General features: G+C 44.9%; 1 protein-coding gene across 1 annotated transcript in view; it reads left to right on the top strand.

Annotated features, from left to right (window-relative positions):
• TRPC5 (transient receptor potential cation channel subfamily C member 5) overlaps window positions 1-25,203 on the top strand; it is a 148,437-nt gene that overhangs the window by 112,614 nt on the left and 10,620 nt on the right. The window contains exons 6-7 of the mRNA XM_045030704.1: window positions 5,732-6,054; window positions 13,647-13,842. Coding sequence (XP_044886639.1) covers window positions 5,732-6,054; window positions 13,647-13,842 — 519 coding nt within the window. The remainder of the gene's footprint in view (window positions 1-5,731; window positions 6,055-13,646; window positions 13,843-25,203) is intronic.

Here is a 25,203-nt window from a genome sequence, read left to right as displayed (position 1 = left end):
GTAACCCTGTACTCAGATTGGGGGAGTCCTTCCCCACCAGCTCCCCAGATAGGGTGACCAGATGTCCTGATTTTATAGGGACAGTCCCGATTTTGGGGTCTTTTTCTTATATAGGCTCCTATTACCCCCCACCCCCTGTCCCGATTTTTCACACTTGCTGTCTGGTCACCCTATCCCCAGGGTTCCTGCTTCTGAGGCCATACACCACTGAAATTACAATTCCAGACCTAGCTTCCTGCTGCTTTAGACATGGGTCTGACTCTGAACATTTCTTTATGGGGGAGTTTAGGGCAGTAGATCTACATCACTGCACACTCACTAGTCCCCTTTCCCAGATCTCCCCCCACCCTCTAGGGTTAGAAGAGAACCTCCACAGGGTGCAGCTCCTGGGTACATAGGGGATGCAGTGGTCCCTAGGCGGGGCTCTCCATAACCTGACCTCCTCCCCTGCATTGTGGATGTGAGTGGTCCCCCAGCAATTAGGGCTTTCCATTTTTGCTGCTCCGTAACATTGGTTCCACTATGTACACAAGGGAAGATTTTACCTTTTTTTTAGCCCAGCAGCTTGAACTCAGATCCTTGCTGGGGAAGTTCACTGTTCCAGGGTTCTCTGTTCATTTGTAGCCAGTCATAATGTAAGGAGATAGGAGAGAGACGGAGAAACTAAATATTTCACAAGCTAGCTGCAACAGGGAGGATATAGTATAAGCTCTCAGATAAACAGATCAGCACGGGGGCCATTTTAAAGTGCAGAAGACTGCTTACTGCTGAATTGGCGCTTTTAAAAAAGAATGCCAAGATAGCAGCTACTCCCTGATCAGGCTGTTCTGCATCAGTATCAAAGCAAAGCCAGATTACATTTTTTTCTCCAGACATTTACAACAGCACAGAAAATTAAACACTTGAACATTTGGTCTTTGAACTGTGAGCAATAAAAATAAAATAGCTGGAAAGCGTAAGTCACAGGAACAAATCAGCAACCTGGCAATTCTCTTTCTCTGAGACACACAGCCACTTACCCCCATGCCCACCAATAACACCTAAAAACACCAGACACAAACAAATACACACACAAATGCAGCACACACAACCCCAGCCATGCATGTCTGCAAACATACAGCTACACACATTCTCTTTATGAACGAGGAATTCATACCTACAAAACCACAGCGCCCTCTATGCAAACGCCCATGCTCTCATGCAATCATAAAGCTGAAAGGGTGGCTAATCCCACTGAACCTCTGCAGGCCCTGGACATCCATGGGTATGTTTACACTGCAGCTAGGAGCAAGCCTGCCTGCCTGGGTAGACAGATTCATTCTAGCAGGGCTACCTTGCTAAAAAAAATAGTGGGGATGTTGCAGCTTGGTCTGGAGCTGGCCTGCAGCAGCCTAGGGGCCACACCCGAGTTTCTGCCCTTGGTGGAATGTCCACGTTGCTATTTGTAGCACGGTAGCTCAATCTGTCTAGTGTGAATCTGTCTACCCAGTTGGGGAGGTTCAGTCCCAGCTACAGCGCAGACACTTTCCGTGTCACATCCTCACTATGTCCTAACCCTTCAGCCCTGACGTGCCTTTCCGATATCAGAGGACTGCGGCAGTCTCACTAGATAGTACCCCTGACTTTTCGCAGCCTGGCTCTGCAGCTCCTCCTCCTGGCCCACCTCTCCACTCCTGTGCTGCCTCCTAGACACAGGTGCAGCACTGCCCCCCAGGCTGCCGGGCACAGCTGAAGCCACTACATGCCCAGCAGTTGGCACTCCATTCCTCAGGTGTCCTCTGCCAGCACAACGCCCTTCTCAGCTTCTCTTCCCTCAGCCACCTCTTCAAAATGGAACCCCAAATCTCTGCACCCTGGGCCTCATGGATACATTAATCAATATAGGAACATGCCAGTAGCTATGCCAGATCAAACCCATAGTCCATCTAATCCAAAAGCCTGCATCTGTCAGATGTTTCAGAGGAAGGTGCAAGAAACCTTGGATTGGTCAGTTGTGGAATAACCTAACAGAAGTGTCTTCATAATCCTTGTCACCCAGAGGTTGGCTTGTGCCCCGATGCATAGGGGGTTATAACTCTTCTAATGTTCTACAAATTCTTTGTGTGACTGGGAATGTTCTAAGTATTTGTGCAAATGCCTAATTTGTTTTGAATTCTGCTAAACTCTGGCCGCAATGTTATCTAATGCCAATGAACTCCACAGATTAATTAAGTGTAGGGTAAAATGTATTTCCTTTTATCAGTTTTAAATTACCTGCCTTTCGAGGTCATTAAGTATCCCCTTGTTTTTGTATTATGGGAAAAGGTGAATGGGAGAGCCCAGTCTACCTTTCTCTATACCTGTCCTTTCTCTGGTGTCTAAACAGCCTGAACCATTTCAGTCTTTTTGTGTGTCTAATCATTTTTTTTATACATCTCTGAACCCCTTCTATTTCTGCTATGCACTTTGCTGGGCTGCGCTGACACTGAACGTGGCATTCCAAGTGAGGGGGTCCCACTGATTTATATAGTGCCATTACAACATGGCCCTGAAAAATTGCCATTTTTTAAATAAAGATCTGTGAGATGAAAAAGGCCTCGTCAAGCTAAATCCTGGCAGAGAGCCACGTACTCTCCAGCACGCAAAGCAGAATTTTGAACCTTCCATGCGAATCTGCTTCCCAAGTATTTGATTCTCTCTCACCAAGCTATAGATATAGGTATATACACATATATATGGTTGAGGTACTAGCAAAGAGATAACAACATCTGTGCTGTTTGTTAACATTTAAGGGCCAGCTTCAAATCCAGTTAACAAAGTGAGTCCCTGGTGTTCGTGGAAGTGGAGAACAGTTTGGAAATGTCAGAAGCAATCAGAGGTCATGTAGAAACGCAGCTGCACTGTATCTCAGCTAGATTTTCAAGCAGTATTTAGGCGCCTGTCAGTGGTACTGATAAAACCATTGCTCATCTGCCACCTAACCCTGTAGGCATCTAAAGTCCCCTAGGTGCCTAAACTGCTGCCTGTGAGCCAGGGGCGGCTCTAGACATTTCGCCGCCCCAAGCAGGACGGCATGCCGCGGGAGGCACTCTGCCGGTTGCTGGTCCCGTGGCTCCGGTGGACTTCCCGCGGCTCCGGTGGACCTCCCGCAGGCGTGCCTGCGGAGAGTCCGCTGGTCCCCCGCAGCTCCACCGAAGCCGCGCGGGACCAGCGGACCCTCCGCAGGCACGCCTGCGGGAGGTCCACCGGAGCCGCCTGCCGCCCTCCCGGCGACCAGCAGAGCGCTCCCCGCGGCATGCGGCCCCAAGCACGCGCTTGGCATGCTGGGGTCTGGAGCCGCCCCTGCTGTGAGCGTATGCAAAGCTGACTACGTCCTGATCACTAAGTTGCTCACTTCCTAACTCATGCCTAGGCCTTGGCAGGATTCACAAACTAGGCATTTCCCTGCTTACCTTTCCTGCAGGGCCTGATCTGGTAGGTGTTCTCAGAGCATGCCTAATACACCCAGCGGACAGCCAGGGGCCCTTATCTCTGTTAGACCAGTGATTAAAGCACTTACCCAGGATGTGGGCGACCTGGGTTTAAATCCCCACTCTGCCTGATTCACAGCAGGGACAGGAACACTGGTCTCCCAGATGATTGCTCTGGGCTATGGGAGGGGAGTCTCTCTCAATCTCTCCCACCTTGTATGAAATACTTAAAGATTCATTGGACCTTCAAGAGAATGACTCTGAGCCCAGTAGCTAGGACCCACAGACACATGGGAGACCTCCAATCAGCTCCCTGCTCTGAATCCAACAGAGTAGGGATTTGAATCTAGGTCTCCCACTTTGTGTACTAACCACTGGGATAAAGAGATGTTGTGGTGAGGAGGGGAACCATGACCTGTTATTCTTGAAATGGCTTAGGTGCCTAACTCCAGGAGAGAGTTCATTGCTTGGCTGTGAATCCTGAGCAGAGACAGGTACCTAATTCTCTTTGAGGGGCAGGGCTTAGGTCCCTCCCCCTCCTCAGCATTTCCTACAGGTGAATCCCTATTTTAGATGCCTAACTCTTCCTACACAATGCATAGGGAGCCTGGCTACCTCACCTGGGGTTGCAAAAGACACAAGGTGGCAGGGTGCTGGGCGATGTGATGTTTAGTGTTGCAATGCCTAAGTCCTCTTTTGTGAAGCCCATGGTTGCTTCTACTTATCTCCTTGAAAAGTTGTGATTTTTATGGATTGGACCTTAAGATTTAAACTGAAGGGCCTTACAAAGACACCTCCATCAGAGCACCCTGTGTTTATTTTAAAGGTTACAAAATCTATCAGTTGCTATAAAATACTTGTTACTGTATTCGCCATTCTAGGAACATTTTTTGCCTTTTTATGTGGTACATGGTAAATGAACTGAACTCAGAGGCCAAATTCAGCCCTGGTGTTAAAAGCTCTGATTCTGATCTGTTACACCATTGTAGGTCAGCCCAATGAGGGGCGTGGGAGGGGGGCTGGCGTGGAGGGCAGGAGGAACCACCCCCCAGCACTCACTGGTAGCGTGGCTGGGGCCAGGTCCCTGCACTTCCTGCCGCCGGTGAGTGCAGACCTGGCCCTGCTGCAGCCCTCGGGGCAGGGCTGGAGAGGGGAAGAGGCAGGGCGGGAGCGGAGCAGGGGTCGGGGTTTTGGTGAAGGGGTGGAGTGAGGGCGGGGCTGGGGCAGAGCAGGGGCTAGCCTGGGGAAGAGGCAGGGCAGGGGCTGGAGCAGCACGCAGCTGCGTAGGGCACCAGGAAATTTGGTGCCTCAAGTTTCCTGGTGCCCTACGCAGCTATGTACTTTGCGTATGGGTAAGGACGGCCCTGAGCGCAATGGGGTTACACTGATGGCAATAGAGTGCACTTACTTGTACAGGGGTACATTTGGCCCAAAGACTTCATATGCTTTTATAATTGCCCTATAAACCTAGTTAATTTTATAATTGATGCATTCAGATGTATCCAGTGTTCCAGCTGTAATTATGACCTCTGTTTTAATGACTCTCCTAAAATTACCACGACAAATTAACTAATAAGAAAATTAATGTGAGGAAAGCATTTCAGTTCTGGGAGGCTGGCTCTGTTTGAAATAAGAAGGAGGAGGACGGCATACAGTTACCAAATTCCATTGTTCATCCATGTTTTCCATCCTTCCTTCTGTCCTTCCTTCCTTCCTTTCTTTTCCACTCTGCTCATCACAGAGTATAAAGGCACCATTTCAAATGTATACGAACAATCTGGAAGTGAAAAAAAAATTGGTAATGGACCAAAATCAGAATCTTGAATTTGATCATGATGAATTTGAACTCTTTTGAATTTTGGGGGTGACAGGGATTCTGTTTGAATCCATGGACCTGAACCGGTCCATAAAATTTTCATCTCAAAACCAAAGGGCTTAATTTTTGAATCTAGCTCAGATGCAGCCAGCGCGCCAGTAATCTTTAGTGAAGAGCTGATCTCACAAAACTGTCACACCTGAGGACACAATCTCACAGGAACAACTTGTGAGATGTTGACTCCATTGAATTCAAACCTGAGCCTTAACCACTTCAGCTTTTCAAACCTGAACCCTGAGCATTAGCTAACCTGAACTGAGATCCAGATTTGAACACCATCTGTTCAAGTAATCAAAAGCTGGTTAGTGTACTGCATAATGAAATGTTGTTAGCAATTGTGGCTTTCAGGGCTATGTTAAAGTGTTTCCTGCACCATTAATTTTTGTACCCTTGTTATTTCTTTCAGTATAATGGTTCTCGTCCAAGGGAGGAATGGGAAATGTGGCACCCGACACTCATTGCAGAAGCTCTCTTTGCAATATCCAACATTTTAAGTTCCTTGCGTCTCATATCCCTGTTTACAGCAAACTCCCACCTGGGCCCCTTGCAGATCTCTCTGGGACGCATGCTGCTAGACATCCTCAAATTCCTTTTTATCTACTGTCTGGTGCTTCTGGCTTTTGCCAATGGACTGAACCAGCTTTATTTTTATTATGAGACCAGTGCCTCGGAGGAACCCAACAACTGCAAGGGGATCCGATGTGAGAAACAGAACAATGCCTTCTCCACGTAAGACTCCATTCCCTTTCTGTAATGCTGACTTTTGTTGCTTCCTACCTTAACAGTCTCGAAGCACTGGCTGCCAATCCCTTTATTTGTCAGGCCGGTTGGTTGATTATGTAAGGAAGGTCTGAGTGAACTAGGGAAGACCCTTTGCTGAAGTCTGCCTTTTAGCTGTCATGAACGATACTTAGTCTGGAAATGGGAGCCCAAGGTCCTCATTCCAGAGCACAAGGTCTCTCCATATGATGGGATTTTTGTGACCCGAGGGAGGTGGTGATAAATCTCATAGAAATTAAACAATGAAAAGAGCTGCTACCACCATGTCCTCTGGTCCATCTCCCATTCAGTGCAGGATGGCACCCTACGTATACACTGGAAGATATTTTAGTAATGCCCCCTGTATAATTTCAATATCCTTTAGAAAATCACGGTTGCTCCTCAGAAGGAATAGTTTTTGTGTGGAGGAAAAAAATAAAGAAAGTATAAAATAAAAGTGAAGAAACAAACCTATGCATAAAATAAACTAAAACAATGATAAATAACAGCAATATAAAAGAATATACATTAGGGCCATAACAAGTGCAATCAAATTCAAAGAATGAAACTGACTTGAAGCCTGGGAACATAGCATAGATTATAGCCCTGGTGATACAGCTAGGGCAAAATTCTCATCTCACCTGTGCTGGTTGTACACCAGTGTAACGCTATTGACTTCAGTGATTGTATTGACACTGATGTAGGTGAGATCAGAGAGACTTGGAGGAAATGCTAGTTCTTTACTGAGGAACTGCTATATAAATTGCTGGGATGGTAACTGACACAGATCACGGCTGAAAAAAACAGTGCAAACTGAAGAATAACTGGAATTGTCTTTCTTGTGCATTTATTTTAATGAATAATAACCGCAATATTGATAATAATCAGCACCGGTCCAACTGCTCTTGGTGCTTTTACAGTGCTTGAAAAATACAATAGAAAATAAATAAATAAAACACAAACGAGCAGAAGAGATTATTATTCACCACTTGATACTGGATCAAATAAAACTCTCCATTATGCTCCCAAATTCTCCATTCATCTTTCGCCCAAATGCTTAGGATTAAAAAATGGGCTTTGCAACATGTCCACGATGTTATCAGATCCAGGCACTGACAGACCCCAAGTGTGCCAGGCCTCGGGGCAGAAGAGCGACTGCTCCAGCTATTCTGCTAATGCTTTCCTCTTAAAAAGAGCAGAATCGCTTATGTGAAATTACATCCACTCCTGCCAGAGGCCACATGTCAATAGCTCCTTGTGATCAAAGGTACCAAAGGTGGCAGATCTAAAAGAAGGCCAGACATGTTGTCATTCTCCTTTACTTAGAAGAGCTCTTCAGTCATTGCAAATCAGAAACATGGAGGGCTTGGTTAACTCAATTAGCCCGATATCAATCTGGAGTAACACCTCTGAAGTGAAGAGAGTCACATGGTGTTAGTGAAAAAAGAATTAAAGCCCTTATCCTGTGGTAAAAAATTTTAATGCCCCTACAAAAATGTTTTGTGCTCCCTTTGCAGCAGTAAATTAACTAACAAACATTATTCCTGGAGCTGATCTAAAGCTGATCCACAGAGGGAAATGTTTTGGCAGGACACAGTGCTCTATAAATTGAAGTTTCTAACAAGTGAAAGGCCTGAAGCTCTGAGGTCAGAACCAGATCCAGACAACCCTAGAGTTGAAAGGTACAGGAGGGAGGGAGTATTTGTATCTGGGATTTCTGTTTGGGCCCATCTTTATTGCAAGCCAGTTACTTTGCTGTGTTCAGTGCCATCCGATCAATGAAGGAAATAACAGCTGTTTGACTAAAGAAAAAAAGCACATTTGGTCACGGGGCGGGGGAGTGATTTTCAAGTTTCTAAGAGGGTGTAACACACAATGGGGAATTAAAAAATGATATACAACCACTTGACAGAAAGTGCACAAATCAGCTTGACAGCGCTCTTTAAATGCAGACCACTCATTCTCCGGTACTGCTGTGCATTTAAACCTCATGCCAACGAGACTGCCTCACAAAGAGAACTTTGAGGGGGCTCGGCATCTGGGGACAGAGGTTTGTTTAAAACAAAGTAGCAGTGGGTGGGAAACATTAGGACCCAGCTCCCTTGGCAGGGGGCAGAATACATTGCCATTGCCCTTTTGTCTGAGCCGGGCTTAAGAAGTTTATTCACCGTGTTCTTAAAAGTTTAAATTGTCATTATTAACACCCCCAGGGCAAGCTGACATTTCACTCTTCAAACAGACTCACAGCATGTGCGACTTGCTAAGAATGGACAACCTGCAAAATAGGAAATTATATCTATGGGACTGTTAGAATGAGCAGCATTGGCGTGAATTCAAATCAAGGCTAATGTTACCTCAAGTTGGCTTTAATTCATCCTGCCTTAGTGGTAGGAGAAATGCAAAATGCTTCCAACAAGTCCCCTCAATTTCTAAAAGTGTTCTGAGGCAGTCACATAATAGGACCTAATTTTATAATCTCAGAGAAGGAGAAACAGGAGCACTGTTCGTGTTTGTACTACTTGTTTGAAATATGGCACCTATTTACCATCATATTATTTCTGATTACTCCCCAAGGATGGGTCTAATATCTGTTGTGAAGAAATTTTCTGCCCCACAAACACAGCTCAAGGAAAAGTAATATTCCTTTGTGACAGCGACGGGGTGAAGCTATTAATAATTCAAATTTTTATGCTTTGGCCTCACTGTGCTTGAGAAAGTGGAGTGTGTCTATTGCTTAGACAGGCAGTCTGAGGAATATATTTATCATAGAGGCTCAGTCAACCAAGAGAGGGTGGGAGGGAGTCGGTGGCTCCTTGTTTTCTGCAGTGTCATTTTGTCTTGAGAGGGATGCTGTTAACTGGGTTGCCATTTTCTCCAAGACACACTAGAAACTGCAGCCTTGCTGGAGGTTAACGGTGCACCGGAGGGTGAAGCAGGAACTGTCTTTTCCTCAGATGCTTTTAGAGGACCGTTGAGCTTTGCTGTTTCTCCCAGTAAATGCTCAGAGTTCAAATCTCAGAGATGACTTTTATTTTAAAAGAATACTCCTCTAAAATATTGTCAGCCTCATCAAAAATGCCTAACAGTGGACATGGCCTTTTGGTTCGGGTCCCCTGTTAGACATTGTGGCTGGGCAGTATGTGATTGTACTACATAAAGAGAGAGGAAAGAATAACAAAATATTATTTTTATATAAAATTGCAGCACATAACAGTGGCTTTGCTGTTTCTGGGTTAGGGTACGAACCCCTTGCTTGTACAAAATAGTTTCTTAATCCACTAGAAGCCCCACTGAAATCAATGGCACTCTGTGTGGAGTAAGATGCTATTGTATGAGTGTAAAGGTCATACAATTTGGCCCTCAGGAAAAAAGGTGTCTGTTATATCTGCTCCTGATAAGCTGCTCTGGCTGCTAATGTTACGATACCATTCAGGGTCGTGTGTGAATGTAAATATAATGTTCCTTCTTAACCTAGGATCGAATTCTGCTCTTAGTTACAAAGGTGTAAATCCAAAGTAGCATGCTATTCACCCTCAAGGAGTTATTCCAGATTAATATTAGTGTGGCTGAGGACAGAATTTCACCCCTCAGTCCTAAATCCTCGAACAAATACCTTCCATCTTATGTTCCTACCTGAGATTTATGGCTGGATGGGGAGGATGTAATTCTGCAAGGTATAGTCAAGCAGCAAACCAAGGAAGGTTTTTTTCCTCCGTGATGAAACTACCTGCCACAATGTCTCCCAGAGGCCTTGGTTAATCCCGTTAGTGCAGGCTCTAAGGCATCTTTATGTCGGATAGCTCATTCTTGACTGCTCCCTCCCTCCCCTCACTTAGGTTTTCCTTCTGCTTGTCCCCTTTCCCCATTCTGTATGCAGCTAGAGAGTTATTCCCTGTTGCTGGTGGGTGGTTTGCTGGATAGCTCTTGTGTTTTTCCTTTGGCTAAATGTGTTTAATGTTATTTGGGCTGAGCAGTAGGCTGGTTGACTTTTCATTTATTTAGTATTCTGGCTCATTAGGATGATTCGATAGCTCATTCCTTATATTAGATCTTAAAAAATAATCAATATATTTCTATTGTTTTAAACACGATTTGCTAAAACTTCAGTTTAGTTTCCTCATCTGTAAAATGGGGATAATGATACTGGCTTACTTGGTGAAGTTCTTTGAGAACTGCTGAGGAAAAGCTCTATATAAGGGCTAGGTATTGTTATTATTGTTGTTAATAATAAGCAAATGAGTTCAGCTGTTTAGCTGGGAGACTGGCGTAGTCCCTTTAAAAGTGGGTGTACTGATTGTGTCGTGACTTACGGCGTCATATCTGCTTTTTTCTTTACATCATTCATGTACAGTTTCACAGATTTAAGTAATGGGGCCAAATCCCTAGATCCTTATTCAATTTTTACCCCGTCCTTATTTGACTAATATGCCTCTCTGAGAAGTCAGGTTGTTCAAATCAAGGGGAGTTTTGCTTTAATAAGGATTTCATAATTTGGCCCATGATCTATAGAACTCAGATTGTTTAATACAAGAGTTAAAACTGTAAAGAATGTCAACTCCTCTATGGATCGCAAAGGTGTGAATGCCAAAAGAATTTAACAGGTGCACGAACAACCAACACAACAGATTCCTAATATTTCAGGCACATCCAAAATAGATTATATTCTTTTAAGTAATACTTTATTGGTTTGTACAGTAAAATTCTTTTTAAAAAAAACGTCTGCTGACCCCAGGACAAAACCAAAACATCTTAAATGTAGCTAGAAATGTCAGCTCCCCCAAACTTGAAACACTAATCCCCAAAGGAGTGATTATTCAGAATCCTGATAATGTACTCGACATGACTGCAAAAGGTCACTTGTCTATGGCGGAAGCCATAGCAACCCAGGATGATCTCAACAGCTCTAAAGTTAAGTGGGGTCAGGAGACTTCAAAGGAGAACTCGATCATGCTGCATTAATTAGGTGACACACTTTCTTCTGAGTCAGCGCTGAGCCAGTGCTCCTGCATAATGCAGGGGGCACTGGACTGTGGTAGCTTCTGCCATTCAGATGAGCCATAATACAGGGGTCCCTGATCACCTGTGATGCCAGGATACAGAGTGGTTTGTGTAATGTTACTGCTTTGTACTGAGAAAGAGGGAAAGAGTAAAAAAAAAAATTCCTCTGTCTCCCTCTGCTCTGAGTTGCTGTACCCAGCAGCCCAGCTGAAAGGCTGCTGCTAACAATACCCCTGAGAAAAATCTGGTCTATTCCTCAGGGATTTGTGTTCTCCTGTCTTCTGATCCTTTCAAAAGACACAGGGAGAAAAAAAAAACCTGGCTGGAGGGTTTGTCTCTTCCCCCCCCCAAACCTGTTTTTCCTGTTGGATGGGAATGTACTTTGTCGAGCACTTCCCCCCACCTTAGGAATCCTGAGTGATACCTGATATCACAAAGGAAGGACACACCTCTAGGGAAGAGTTTTTCCTCAGCATAGCCAGCAGAGAAAAAAAAAACTCCTCCCTGAAAACTGCTTCAAGAAAGAAAATCTGTTTCCCAACAAAGCCTGCTGGAAACTTAATTCCCTCCAGCCAACCTGGCTGAAACTGTAAACTCCCTCTTCTGTCAGGTTGCTTTCCTGCTCTAGAAGAAGAGAATAGCTCCCTTCAGCGTAGCCCAGCTGAAAAAAACTGCTTGTAACAATGGGTTCGAAACTCCGCTGCCACCATGTCAGGAGTCTACCCTCACTTGAAACTGGGCGGTTTCAAAGTGAGGACCCGCATGTCTTCCCCCACCCCAAAATCCTAGGGTAGGTCTCCCCTTCGGCTGCCACCACCCGGTCAATTCCGTGGGCCGGGACACCCCTGTTTCCCCCCTTGGGAACACAGATCAATTCACAGAGGAGGAACCTCCCCCCTCCTCCCTCTCTCCAGCCTGCTCTGGAGACAGAGGTGCCTGGATTCAAACGCCTTGAATCTCACACACACAGGGAAGCAGCCCACTTCCCCCTCCCCTTCCCCTGAATTTCCCCAAGGAAAGGAATTAACCAAGTCCAAAGAAAAGAAAAGAATTTATTAAGAGAACAAAAGAAAATATAGAATCTCTATGAATCCAAGCTGGGCACTCATAGGGTATAACCTTGCTAAGTTCTGGAGAGAATCCTCTCTCTTTCTCAGTACAACCTGTACAAGCAGAATTAAGAATAATCAATAACAAACACACAGAATTGCAAACATAGGATTATTAGATAAGGACACAAAGTATCTTTCTAATACTCACTATCTTGACTAGAAGAAATTAGTTCAGAAAGGTGGAACTTGTAGGGACTTGATTAACTCGTCTGGTCTCTTGAACTCCAAACGGCCAAAGACAAAGACCCCCCCAAACAGAGGGAAAAGTTCCCTCCTAGGAGTTTCAAATTCTCTTCCCTGATTGGTCCTCAGGTCAGATGCCCACCAGGTACTATGCTTTAACCCTTTACTAACTATTCATGACAGGGGGCCTGAGCCCCATTGTCCTGGTTAATATCCAATTGAGGTAATTTCATGCTCTCTGCCAATATCACCCTTGGAGATTCAGATGGATGTGATATTCCCCTCCTCTCCTGTGACGCAGCAGGGCTGCGTGTTGTCATAATGTTCCCATGCTGCACTGCAAGGGTGACTGAAACATTGCCTGAGCATGTAGAGCTCTTCATGATGGAGGCACTGTGGGAATGGGAGAGATTATTTATATTGTGGCATGCAAATTTTTAACAAGAGGGGCCCGATCATGTCTGTCCCTGTGTGTGTGTAGGGGAATCTCCTTGTGCACCTGTCAAGGTGAGTTATGGCCCTAGTCATTGCACCCCCCTGAGCACAAGGACAGGGGAGTCATAGTGCCACTGAAACTCCAAATGGGGCCGAGAACACTGGGCCAGGGTGCAGCTCCCTCCTGCACTGGCTGATGGACTGTAGCCTGCAAGGGGGAAGCACATACTGACCCTCCAGAAAGGAAGGAATAGGCTCTGCTCTTCAGCACACTCATCTCAGTGTGAATGCAGGGATGCAGCCTGCCCATGTGCACTGAAGGCTGAATGGCTCCAGTGGTGCAGTGCACCTTGACATCCTCCCATGGCCAGGGTGCATAGAGCCCTACGGTGCAGTGCACCCCAGTACCTGCCCTCCCCATGGCCAGGGTGCACAGAGCCCTACGGTGCAGTGCACCCCAGTACCTGCCCTCCCCATGGCCAGGGTGCACAGAGCCCTACGGTGCAGTGCACCCCAGTACCTGCCCTCCCCATGGCCAGGGTGCACAGAGCCCTACGGTGCAGTGCACCCCAGTACCTGCCCTCCCCATGGCTGTGATTCACAGAGCCCTATGGTGCAGTGCACCTCAATACCCATCTTCCTCATGGCGATGGCTCATAGTGCCCTATGGTACAGTGCAGCACAATCCCCGCCCTCACCCTGGCTATGGTGCAGAAAGCCCTATGCTGCCGTGCACCATTGTACTCACCCTCATCACAGACACGGCTCAGAGAGACCCAGTTGTTTTCTTCTCCCCCCAGACCCAAGTAGTAAAGTGCAGTTTGTCTTTTGCAGACTTTTTGAGACCCTCCAGTCGCTCTTCTGGTCTGTGTTTGGGCTGTTGAATCTCTACGTCACCAACGTGAAGGCTAGGCACGAGTTCACGGAGTTTGTCGGAGCCACCATGTTCGGAACGTACAATGTCATCTCCCTGGTCGTGCTGCTGAACATGCTCATAGCCATGATGAACAACTCCTACCAGCTCATCGCTGTAAGTTGTCCCTCCATCTTCCGTTCTGATGTTCTCTGCAAGCTCTATCTGCTTTACATGCAGCATTTGTCCCCCATGGTTTCTTCCAGGATGGTTGGGGCTATTTCCTCAACTCCTCCACAGCTGGTGTGTTGGAGTTTCCAGTCACTAGACGGTGCTCATGGATGATGATTTGCTAGACTCTAATGCTTCTTGAATGCAGAGGTTATCAGCTATTAACTGTCCTATCTTTTCTTAAACTCTGCCCTAAGGAGTATTAATCACCTTGCCATTAGCAGCTTACTTACTTACCTTAGAGCACACAGGAAACCCAATGCAACTGGGTGGTTTTATTTGAAAGGGGTTGGGCGTTTTTTCCACTTTTTGTTTAATTTTTAAATGTTTTCTGGTGTCTTTTCTCCTCAGTCCTATAATTTATTATCCAAACCCTCTTTCTTCATATGTGCGATGAGCCACTTGTGTAACTTTTAATTCCAAAATGGACCAACTGAAATCAGTTAATTCTCAACAGAACTGCAACCTAATCGTGTAATTGCCTGATCCTGCAACCGTGAAGTCACTGAGTCTAGGATAACGCCCATGCAGAACGCAGGATCTGAGCTCAGTTATGTCTGGCATTGTGGGTCCACTTTCAAACTTGACCAACTCTGTATTTGAGTGTTCAAATTGGTCTTTAAAACCATACCCTCATTTTAAGCACCGAAGGGCCAATTTGAACCCCCAAAGGCAGAATTGGGGACACATTGTCAATGTTATGAAAACTGGACTCTGAATGACATTTGGTATTTGAGCAGGAGGGGTTAGGCATGACAGGTTGAGAGGAGAAAGAACGCCTCAGTCTGTGATCCTAGGAAGGCATCATTCTATATTTTATTGAGGCCCTTAAGTAAATAAGCCTGAAGGGAGCCTAAACCTTGTGTACACAGTGTTTGAAGTAGGTTAGATTCGGGGGGGGGGTGTGTGACAATTTTGGCTGCTGTCATCGTGGATCTTGACATTATGGGGTGATGCAGTGTTGGATCATCTGGGAATGGGAACAAAAGTCAAAAAGTATCTGAAATGAAAGAAATGTTTGCCCCCAAGCTGGCCAGTGACACAGAGATCTGACACACCCCTGGCTGGGCTTCCCACCCTCCTTTCTATAAATGCCATTATTTACTCTGGATGAGGATGAAGAGTCAAAAAAGAGAAAAAGGAAATTCACCTCAGCTTCTGCTGCTCCCACGTCAGACTCCCCTGGCTGGTGAGTTCTCACCGTACCAGCCAGAGGAGGGAAGGTGTATGGGAGCAGTGCTCCCCCAAAACAGGGCAAGGAGAGGGAGCAATCGCTATGCTTGAATCCCTGCCTGTATACAGAGGAGCGTCTGGACCTTGTTTGTCTGCTTGCATCTTCCTGTTCCAAGCTCAACGGCAGCTTCATGCCAATCCCAACTAGCGAGCTAAGTTGAAAACAGCCTCTAGCCACCAGGGCAGAACTACATTGCTGTAGGGATCTAACTCACATTAAAGCCTATGGAAAGACTCGGGCCCTTAATCTTGCCAACCACTTGGAAAATAGATCACGACAAAGGCATAAATGTTTTCAGCGTGTGTCGGTGCTTTCTGTACTACCTCTCTGAACCGCGCTGACCCTTCAGATTCTGGGGAACCCAGACAGCCTCATTGACATACTTTTCCAATCCTCTTCCTTCCCTGGCTTCAGCTAGGCTTGTGGATGACACAAAGCCCAAACCAAAGATTGTCATGAGAACTATGGTATTTACTATTCACTGTTGTTATTTCCTATTCATTATTCTCCTGTCTAAAGGCCCATCCTATCAGAAACCAGAAACACCACCACGTGATTTAGAGAGCCAGACATACACCATCAATAAGGAACAACAATTAGGTGAGGTGCAGTTTGAACAACCCATACACTGAAAACTGTTGGTATAAATGGTTTATGAAACAATCATGAACAGTGAACTCTTGCATCAAAATCTATGTCTGTCTGGGCAAGATCAGCAGACAAAGGGCTTAGATAAGCTATTCACACTGACGAATTTGTCAAGCTGTCGCTGCGCGGAATGGTCGCTTCCTACCATAGCTTGTGACAGTGACCGGATAGGGATGGTGGATGATTTCCTTGTCACCTAATATGTAATACAGAAATTCCCATACAGCGCAGTGACATTTGCCTGGGAGGCAAGAGATAATCAGCTACTGCCTGTCCTGATGCAGCACAAACTGAACCTGCAAAAAGCTCAATGCTTAAAGCTGGCATTTCTGCTTACAGCATATCTCATGGCTAGAAAATGTCCCCTGCCTCTTCTAAGGGTTATATAGGAATCAATATGTTCCCTAACTGCTATTAATTAATATTGGTTGAGTTTTATCATCGTGGTTCATTTTCTTAACCTGCCTTCACAGAAAGTGAACAAAGCTCCCCCTTTTTGGGTTGGCTGCTGAATTGGGCAGCTTTTCTTATCTTAATGCTATCTTCGCTGGGGATATAAAGCATGTTAGATAACAGCAGCCCACTGCATGAGGATCAGGAGACCCGGAGAGTTGTGGAGTCCATTTTATACATACCCCAGTGAAAAGCCTTCTGTCACCCCACAGAAGAGTGAACACTGGCAAAACGACCGAGTGAGGGAGTATGTCTTTGCATGACCGTGTCCCAGAGATGGAAGGGACGGTATTCCAATCAGAGCTCATCCACACCACTTGTTAATGAGCCCCTCAGCAACACCGTCATCTCTTTCTTCCCCTCCCACCTCCCACATGTGAGTGTGCTGCTGCCTCAGCGGCATTCGCAGACCTGAGGAGCAAAAGACCAAATAATATCACCGTGATAAATCTTTCCCTGCGTGCTTCGTCTCTGCATCTGCATTTGCGGTGAGGCTAAAAGAGAGAGAATCTAGGTCTTCCTTGCTTTCAGTCAGTTCTCCCAGCAACAGGGTTTCGTTCTTGGTTGTTAGAAAAAGCACAACATGAAGCCATACGATAACTGCAGAAGACACAGTAAGGCAAGCACATGGCATAACCTCTGCACAGCTTAAGGGGACTCACACTCTACTGAGCTGCAAGAATTTTATGATTTTTAGACCAAGCTATTTCATCTGTTCCCTGGGGAGCACCCTGTGGCAATTTAGATGTTGATTTTTCACTGCACAGCCCGCATGCGTTTCCGGTTTGCCAAACCATTGTCAATATCTGAGCATGGGAGCCACTACACTTCACAAACAAGAAGGCAGACAAAATCCAAACACCTCATTACATTTCAATACATTTCTGAGCCTCATCAGCGTCTGAGGATCAGAATGTTCTATATAGCAGCACAGAACACTACTGTACGTCTCACACGATTGGCTCCCTCATCTAAATTCCTGTCCAGAAGTGACAGAAATAGCATCAAGCTATGAATGCAGAAGGAATATGCCTTGATGACAAGTAGAAGGACAATGAAATTTATCTTCATGAGACTGGGGTGGCCAGGTAGCTCCATCATTCATAAGTGGCATAAAGTAACAGGGTGGGTAATGAGGTCAGTTTATGTGATAAGTTATTTCTCATATTGTCACCGCTTGGTTGCATTGAAGTGAAGGAGTCCTTCTGCATGTATAGATGGTAATTATGCAAAGCACCTTGATGCTTGTGAAAGGTGTAATATAAATCTATAGGTAATGCTAGGTTCAATTAATACACAGGAATGCAGGTTTTTTTATGGCACCAAAGATGCACATGCATTTTGCAAGGGTAAACATTCAGCGTGGTTTGTGAAATCATGGCCCAGATGGATTCAGATTCTAGGTGTTTTGTGGTACCCCGTGGGAGTTCATCACAGGAGCTATATCAACAGTTATCTTAACCTTGTGCAGACAGCAAAAGCAACGTGAGCCAAAGATAAATGTAATAGCTGAAGCCATCACTTGTCTGCACTCAGAAAATCCTGGGGCTGTGATCTTGTGAGCTCAGCTGGTTCTGGGCTGCTTAGTATTTGGATGAGAAGCCGCCAAGAAAAATCTAGGAATCTGTAAGAAGTAGTGTTGGTGATTCAGCCAGTGGCACGGAGCCAACACTCCAGCATGGGTTTACTGGCTGTTTTATGAAATAGGATGTTGAGCATTTATAGTCATTTAATAAACTCTGCAATTTTAGCAAGAATTGGAGTGTTCTTCCCAGCATCCAGGCCAAATTCAACTGCCTCTTGCAGCCAGTCTTTGTGAATCACTCCTGCATTGTTCACTGGATAGGATGTTTTCCCTCACCTCCTTTTGTGTAGCGCTGTGGTGCTCTGCGAGGCAGCTGTTGTGTTCCACTCTTTTGAGAGGCGGCTAATACCTATACACAGTATACATTTGGGACAGTGCTCTGGGATCTTGCAGGCTAAAATGGAAGATGATTATTCTCCCATAGAGATAATCAAGTCATAGGAGATTTAAGAAACACTTCCCACGAAAATGAGGATTGCAGTGACTGGCTGTCTCATCTCAAGTGTTTGTTACACTTGAAAATCACAGCCAAATGCACGTGTATCACTGACAGCAGATTGGCTGACCTAGTAAAAACGTGCCTGCCAATGCTTGAGCAATACAAATTAGGACATCGGGCAGAAAAAATAGGAGCATACTTTTAAACTCCGGATTGGAATACGTTGGATTAGGACATTGTTATTGGAGAGACAGGGTGATAAAATGGCAAATATTCTCCTTAAAAATATAGGGCCTATGTGTAGTAAACAAGGACAGCTGGTATGGGTGGTTAAAAATAAATAACACTACCAGGAAATTCTGACTACAAATCTAGGAGCATTTTAGATGGCATTTTCTTGTTATGCCAGCAGCAGACAGCACAGTAATTAAGACACAGATAAATTTAAGAGATTTTTCAGCCACCTTACAGCACTGTAGTGGATTTCCCACAAGAAGTTCTCCTACCTCTGACCTCTCTGGCTTTCTGTTCCTCTGGTTCTGTGCATTAATGTAACTCCTTCAGTGCCACAATTGTAACTACTGCCTACTGTAATGTGTGTCAGAATTTCACTTGTCACAATGGTTTGCTACCTGCAGGCTTGATGAAAACATTAACCTTCTCTGCTCACATCAACTGTATATTGCTTAGGTGCATCATTCTGACTGTGAGACATTGTGGATATTACTGCATTGTGTCAATTTACATTTTCTTAGAGTGGGGAAATGGAGTTCGGAATGAATTGGAGTGAATAATGACATGTATCAAGTTAGAGAGTTTTCTTGCGTGTTGATCTTCCTGCTTGTTAGTATTAAAGTTAGTTCAAAATCGGTTCTCTGTGTGTGCCTGCCTCATATTGCAGCTTCTCTCAAGAAGACATAAAGATGCCACAGAGAGGCTTTGTATGAGTCATGCCAAGAGGGTTGAGGGGATAGGTTCTGAAGAATGCAGGTGTATGTACGGGAACAAGTTTTATGAGACGCTTCTCAAGATACCACAGTTTCCATCTTACATAGTTGTATACGTCTCAATGTCCACTATGAGTCTGTCAATAACATCCATACAAAAGTCCAAAAATAAAACCAGCCTCCCATTTCTTGAGAGTTATTTATGCGACATGCATTATACCTCATAGACCCATAGAATCAGACCATCCATTCAGCAAATCCAATAGTGACAAACACTTGATGCTTCTAAGGAAGGTGTAAAACCTCCATAATGCACCTCGTGAATTGTGAAATGTTGTTTTTGAGGAGAAGGGAAAGACTCCTTTCTGACCCCGGTAATACGTGCTTAATGGCACAAAACATGAGATTTCATTCTCCATGCCCTAGTTTGCATAACTGAATGCTAGTATTGGTAACCATTCAATAGATAACAAGAACTTCCAGGTTTTTACTTCAAGCCACGATATTCTTTCTGGCATTCTAGGGGACCAGAAACTTGTCATTTTTGTTGATTCTTCTCATGGGTTTTTCAGGAGATGGTCGAAGCCACAAAACTTGGAGCTAGACCTGGATCCGAACTGCACCTGAATGAGGATATGTTTAGGCATTGTGAATCGGTCCATAAGAGAAATGAGGTCAGCTGCAACGTTTAGATCAGTATCCAAGCTTCCCCAAAGGGTGGAAAAGTGTTTGGATCTGGGATTTTGTTTCGGGTCCACCTATTCTTTGTTATCAAGGGCAAATCAAGGCTTGCATTTGTTTATGTACCTTGAGGTAGAGCAGGAAATGAAGTTATGCTCTTATTGCACATGCGGATTTGGACAGGTGTTTCTTGAAGCTGCATATGTGCCCAGTAGCAAAGCAACTGAGTTTTAAAGGGGGGGGGTGTACACCGCTCCTTTAGCTTTGCTCTGCAAATGAATTGTCAGTCTCTTTTTTATCATTATGTGTCCCCCAATTTTATTTTGCATAATTTTACTTACATTGTAAGATCCCTCGGGCAAAGACCATGTAACTTTGTCCTTGTTGAGTGGTGTATTCCGTTATGATGCTGTGCTAATAATTATGCACAATAATGTAGAAAGTGGAATTGACACAGTTTGTGGACTTAGGCCTCGGTCCTGCCCTGTGTTGGTTCAAATAAGATGAATATGATGGTAAGATGCTATAGATACTGAGGCCTACATGTTTAAAGTGCACACACAACCCGGGTACCCAAAACATCCAGTGTGCACATGCAGCTCGGGGATCCGTGCATGCACATACCATTGTACATGCAATTCCAATTTGCAAACCAACTTCCTGTGTTCTGTGCAGAAGTGCATTTTTAGCCCAGGAATCTTTTTAGCTACAACATAATCACAATTACCCAAACCTCAGTTAGCTGCTACTCTGCTATCCAAAAGTGGGCCATGTCCTCTGATGCCTGTTCACGACATTGAAAATTCTCCCGGTTATCCATGTGTGTTAAACGTCTCCTGTGATCCTGGGATAATCAAGTTTGCATTGTAGCCCCATCTCTGTACATGAGATGTAGAGAAAGTTGGGTGATGAGCCTTTGTTTTCCTTAGCAATAATCACCATCTCGTGAGAAGCTGCATGATTCACAGAGCCCACTAGTACAGCGCTAGTTCTTGAGGCTTGGTGGGGGACACCCTGTAAGGCTTCATGTGGAACTGAAGGGAGGGTTGGCGCCGCAAAAGTGTGTGGTGCTTCCACAATGCAGCGACAGGAGGACTTGTGTAAAACCAGACTCCGAGCCTATCTGTGCAGTGCAGGGGAGTTTAACTGTTCGTTTGCTAGCAAGCTGAAATAGTCGTTTGCAGATGTAGAACTGTTTGTGTGTTCACTGGCTTTGGCCTAATTACATATCACCTGTGGACTTGAATCACGCTGTTAATATTCATCTGCTGTTGCCAGGCCTCCAGATGGATCTAGTTTGTGTGCTCTGACTTCAGATGCTGCATTCTTCTTTTGTTGCAAGAATAAGGAAATAGAACGCTTCCGTCCTAGAGCCCAACCCTGTAAACCCACATACCCTTGAGGGGGCCCAGCAGGATCAGGCAGTTAAATCCCCTTGTAGCATTCTAGCCACCCAGCTCATGTCTTCTTGAGAGGAACGAAAGCGTTGAATGGCCAGCCAAGGATCAGGACGAGCTCAAAACCCACCCATGACTCCCAGTTTGCTTTGTTGATAAAGAGACATTCACAAGTCCAATATTTGATGGGTTCTCTTTTCCCTGTTGCATTCAGCCTGCCAGAGCCCCATATGACAAGTCTGTGGCTCTGTGCCCACTACAGCACAGCAAGGTTTCCTTATAGCTACATGATGGAAGTCAAAATATCCAGATGGAACCACAGAGGTTGCAACTTGCCGCAATCTCCTGTTCTTTATTCAGACCTGACAAGCTGAATTAACATTATCTCAGGCTGCTGCGTTAAAGAGCCTTTAGTTAAAAGAGTAACAACACCACAATCAAAAGGCAGAGGAAAAGTATTCTCTCTGCTTCTCTTACTCTCTTTTTTCTTTCTTTTCCCTCCAACATATTCCTAAAATATATATTAAAGGAGCTTTGTCTGGGGAAAAGGAATCAAATGGAATTTAATGGGGTGGGGGAATTCCCAGCTGATGATGAGGCAATACGAACAGATGCCTTAAGAGCCCTCGGAAACACGGCTTTTTTTAAAGGATTCCAAATCTCTAGGGACTCGTTTTTCAACAAGCTGCAGTCTACCAACTAAATCGGTGTTAATAAGGTAAAGCAGGATAGCCCTCACCGGATAAAACAAGCCGGAGACTGTCTAATGAAATAGAATTCTTTGGTGTAAATATCGGTCTGGATTAATGTGATTACAGCATGAAGTTCTTGCCACACTATAGTTAAGGCCCTGTCAGCCCCTTCATTATAGCCTCCTAGTATCAGAGTTTGTAGAAAAATAAAGGCTTTCCGACTCCCGCAGCTCGATGCCACATCTGCAGCTCAAAGGTCAGCAAAAGATCATATTGGATCAGTTATTAATTTATAATAATCTCCTTTCCTTTGGCTTAAGGAGGTATTATTAAATGATCCAGGCATTTAGGCTAACATTTTTCAAACATGGGAGTTTACAGTTAGGCACCTAAATCCATGCGTAAGGACCTCAGTAAGCAGGCACTGAGCTCCTATTGGTGCTAGGCACTTTACAAAATATACCAGCGACATAGTCCTGCCCCAGTGACTTTACCACCTTTAAATATAAGCAAATTGTAGCGAGCGAAGACAGACAATTGGAGGGGAGGGGAATCCTAGCACAGGGGTTATCGCAATAACACTATGTGTTTGTTTTGGTTAATGACTCAGGCTTCTTGCTAATTATGTATTTTGCTTCTTTATTTATTATTTGGGATGGGAATGCCAGGAGGGGATAGGAGTATATGAGAGGAGATGAAGTCATCAAAAACCGAAAAGGGAATATGAGTGCAGTGGAGGATTGGGAGAGGAGCGGGAAGAGGTAGATGGATGAGTAACAAATCTCATACCGAATCACTTTGCTTTGAGTCAAGAAAATCCCAGCAACTTGAGAAAACAGCTCCCAGGGTTAGGCTTACAAGCAGGTTACTGTATCGCAACCTTTCTGGTCAATTAAGTGCAAAATCTACTAGTAAACATTTACTGACTGTAGAAGGTGATGGCAAAAAAACTCAAATGTACTTTGGGGTTATTCAGAATCCAGATCTAAACATTGCAAATGGCCACTACCTTTAGAACAAGCTGAACCAAAGCCGGAGACCCAAAATACCCTTGAATCTTGGGAGTGCTGGAAACCGGAATCCCAATTTTGAAAATGTCTTATGCCTTTATAATAGGCAATAATTGGATCCTAGGATGCAAACACCACACATTTTGGTGTGTTTGAAATCCATATTTTAATCCAGAGTGGAAAAATGTGCTTTCTATCTCTCCCTTGCTTCTGGGTCCCACCTGCTCAAGAGCAAAATGCATCAGCTTTCTTCTCCATTCCAAAGCCATCATACTATGTACATGAAGCACAGGCAAGGTTTTATGTATGGGGGGGTACGCGGAGAACTGAAGCATCGCAGATTCATTTTTACCATGCACGTAATACATTCAGCAGCGCTAGTGTCGTTTAGATGCATCGCCATAGCTCTTCAATTGTTTGCTGCTGATTGGTGTGGATGACTCAGTCTGACACAGCAGCAGGTAGTGAGGTAACATGTATTTGTGTTGGTAATGCTATCAGCCTAGCCGGTATGCAGAAAAGGCTCTTTTCAGACTGCGCTATAGGAGAAACAATGGGAAGCAGGATTAACAAAGCCTTTGTTGATATCGTTCCCATCATTTCTTCCTGCTGGTGTTTTTCAGGGGGCTATTTGGCTTGATCACCTTCATACTGCTCTGATTTATGTGGGTATTCAAATCAAAACTGAACTTATTGGCATGTCAGTGAGGAAAAGAAAAGAGCTGTGCCACATGCATCTCGCTTGTCAGCCCAAAACAATCGAATTGCACAAAGGACAGCACGGAACGTGGGTCTATATTTTCCCCAAATATTATAGTCTCAGGCCTCCTCATTAGCTGTCATTGTTTCCATTAGATATGCTACTGGGAGATGAGAGGTAATTAGTGTGTATAAACCAAATACCTTGTGGAATGTACTGCAGTGTAAGCTCGAAAAGAGATTTTAATTACCAAATGTATCCTATCCACGGCAGATATAAATAGCAGAGATGCTGGAGTGTGCATTTTCCAAACATACACCAAACGCTTCCCTTCAGTTGGCAAAATCAGCCGACTTGCCAAATGGACACATCCATTTCTATGAAAGACTGATCAATGAAACAAAGATAATTAGTTCTTCTTCTTATTTACTGGGCACTGAGTATGTGCGTGGCACTGTAATCCCCAAAGGCACTTGCAATAAATATTTATAATTGATGGACATGTTCATAGTAACAATTGCCTTTCCAGGGAGTGACGTGTGACTGAGGCAGACCTGTAGTTAATAATAAGCTGCAATTAGACTCATGCTAAAGCCTTGGCAGAATTTTAGGTACCTTCCAATGTAGGACTTATATTGAAGATGGCTTGCATTTTATTTTATGCCCAGGCAGCTTACCACACGAGGAGTGCTAGCTCTGTCCCCCAAACTGAGGGCTGGATTGGGTGTAGTAGACTCAGGCCTGTGCTGGTGGTTGTGTGATGCCACACCATCTCAGTGACCTGTTGAGGGATCTGGTGCTTCTTGGGGCACTAGCAGAGATCAGTCCCCCTACACTCTGGGTGCAGGAATTGTAATTGCTAGTGGCCCTTGTGGGAAGGGGGAGCCACCTTGCACCTTCCCTGTGACATACTCAAGCAAAGGGTGTTGTCACAAGCAGAAAACTATCCCTGCCAGGCAGCCCGATTCCAACTTAGCCCACTAGCTGCTGCCATGTAACAACATATGGGAGCAGCGCACAGAGGCTTTTTGGGGCCGAACAGGAAGAGGCTAGATTGATAACGATCTCTCCCCTTTTCTGCAGAAAGGTGGGTGTTCTTGGAACACATTTCTTCCCCTTGTCATAAAAATGGGAGCAAAGACACTCATGCACCTCAGCCTAGCAGGGAGAGGATGAAGTTAGTGGGGATTCATTATTCCATGTACAGTAAAGTGAAATTTGAAGATGCCAGAGTGCTTGATGGCCCGTGTGCTGAGTGTTTTCTCTTTGGATGATACTGTAGCTGATGGGTTGTATTGATATGCTGCCAAGGGCTCATTTGTTTAATCTTGCCCAATGAAATGGCATGACACAGTGTGCTGACGTAGCCTACAAGCATCCCATTCATGTGCTAAGATACAAGATCTTCGGTGGGTGTAAATTTGGAATCACTCTATTGACTTGAGAGGGAAGGTGGTGCTGTGACTAGGCCACTAGCCTGGGACCCAGGAAACCTCCACACTAAACCTGCTCACTTGGTTT

This window comes from Mauremys mutica, chromosome 9, assembly GCF_020497125.1.
Source record: "Mauremys mutica isolate MM-2020 ecotype Southern chromosome 9, ASM2049712v1, whole genome shotgun sequence".
In the NCBI taxonomy this organism is placed as follows: Eukaryota; Metazoa; Chordata; order Testudines; family Geoemydidae; genus Mauremys; species Mauremys mutica.
This window is presented reverse-complemented; position numbering and strand designations above follow the sequence as displayed.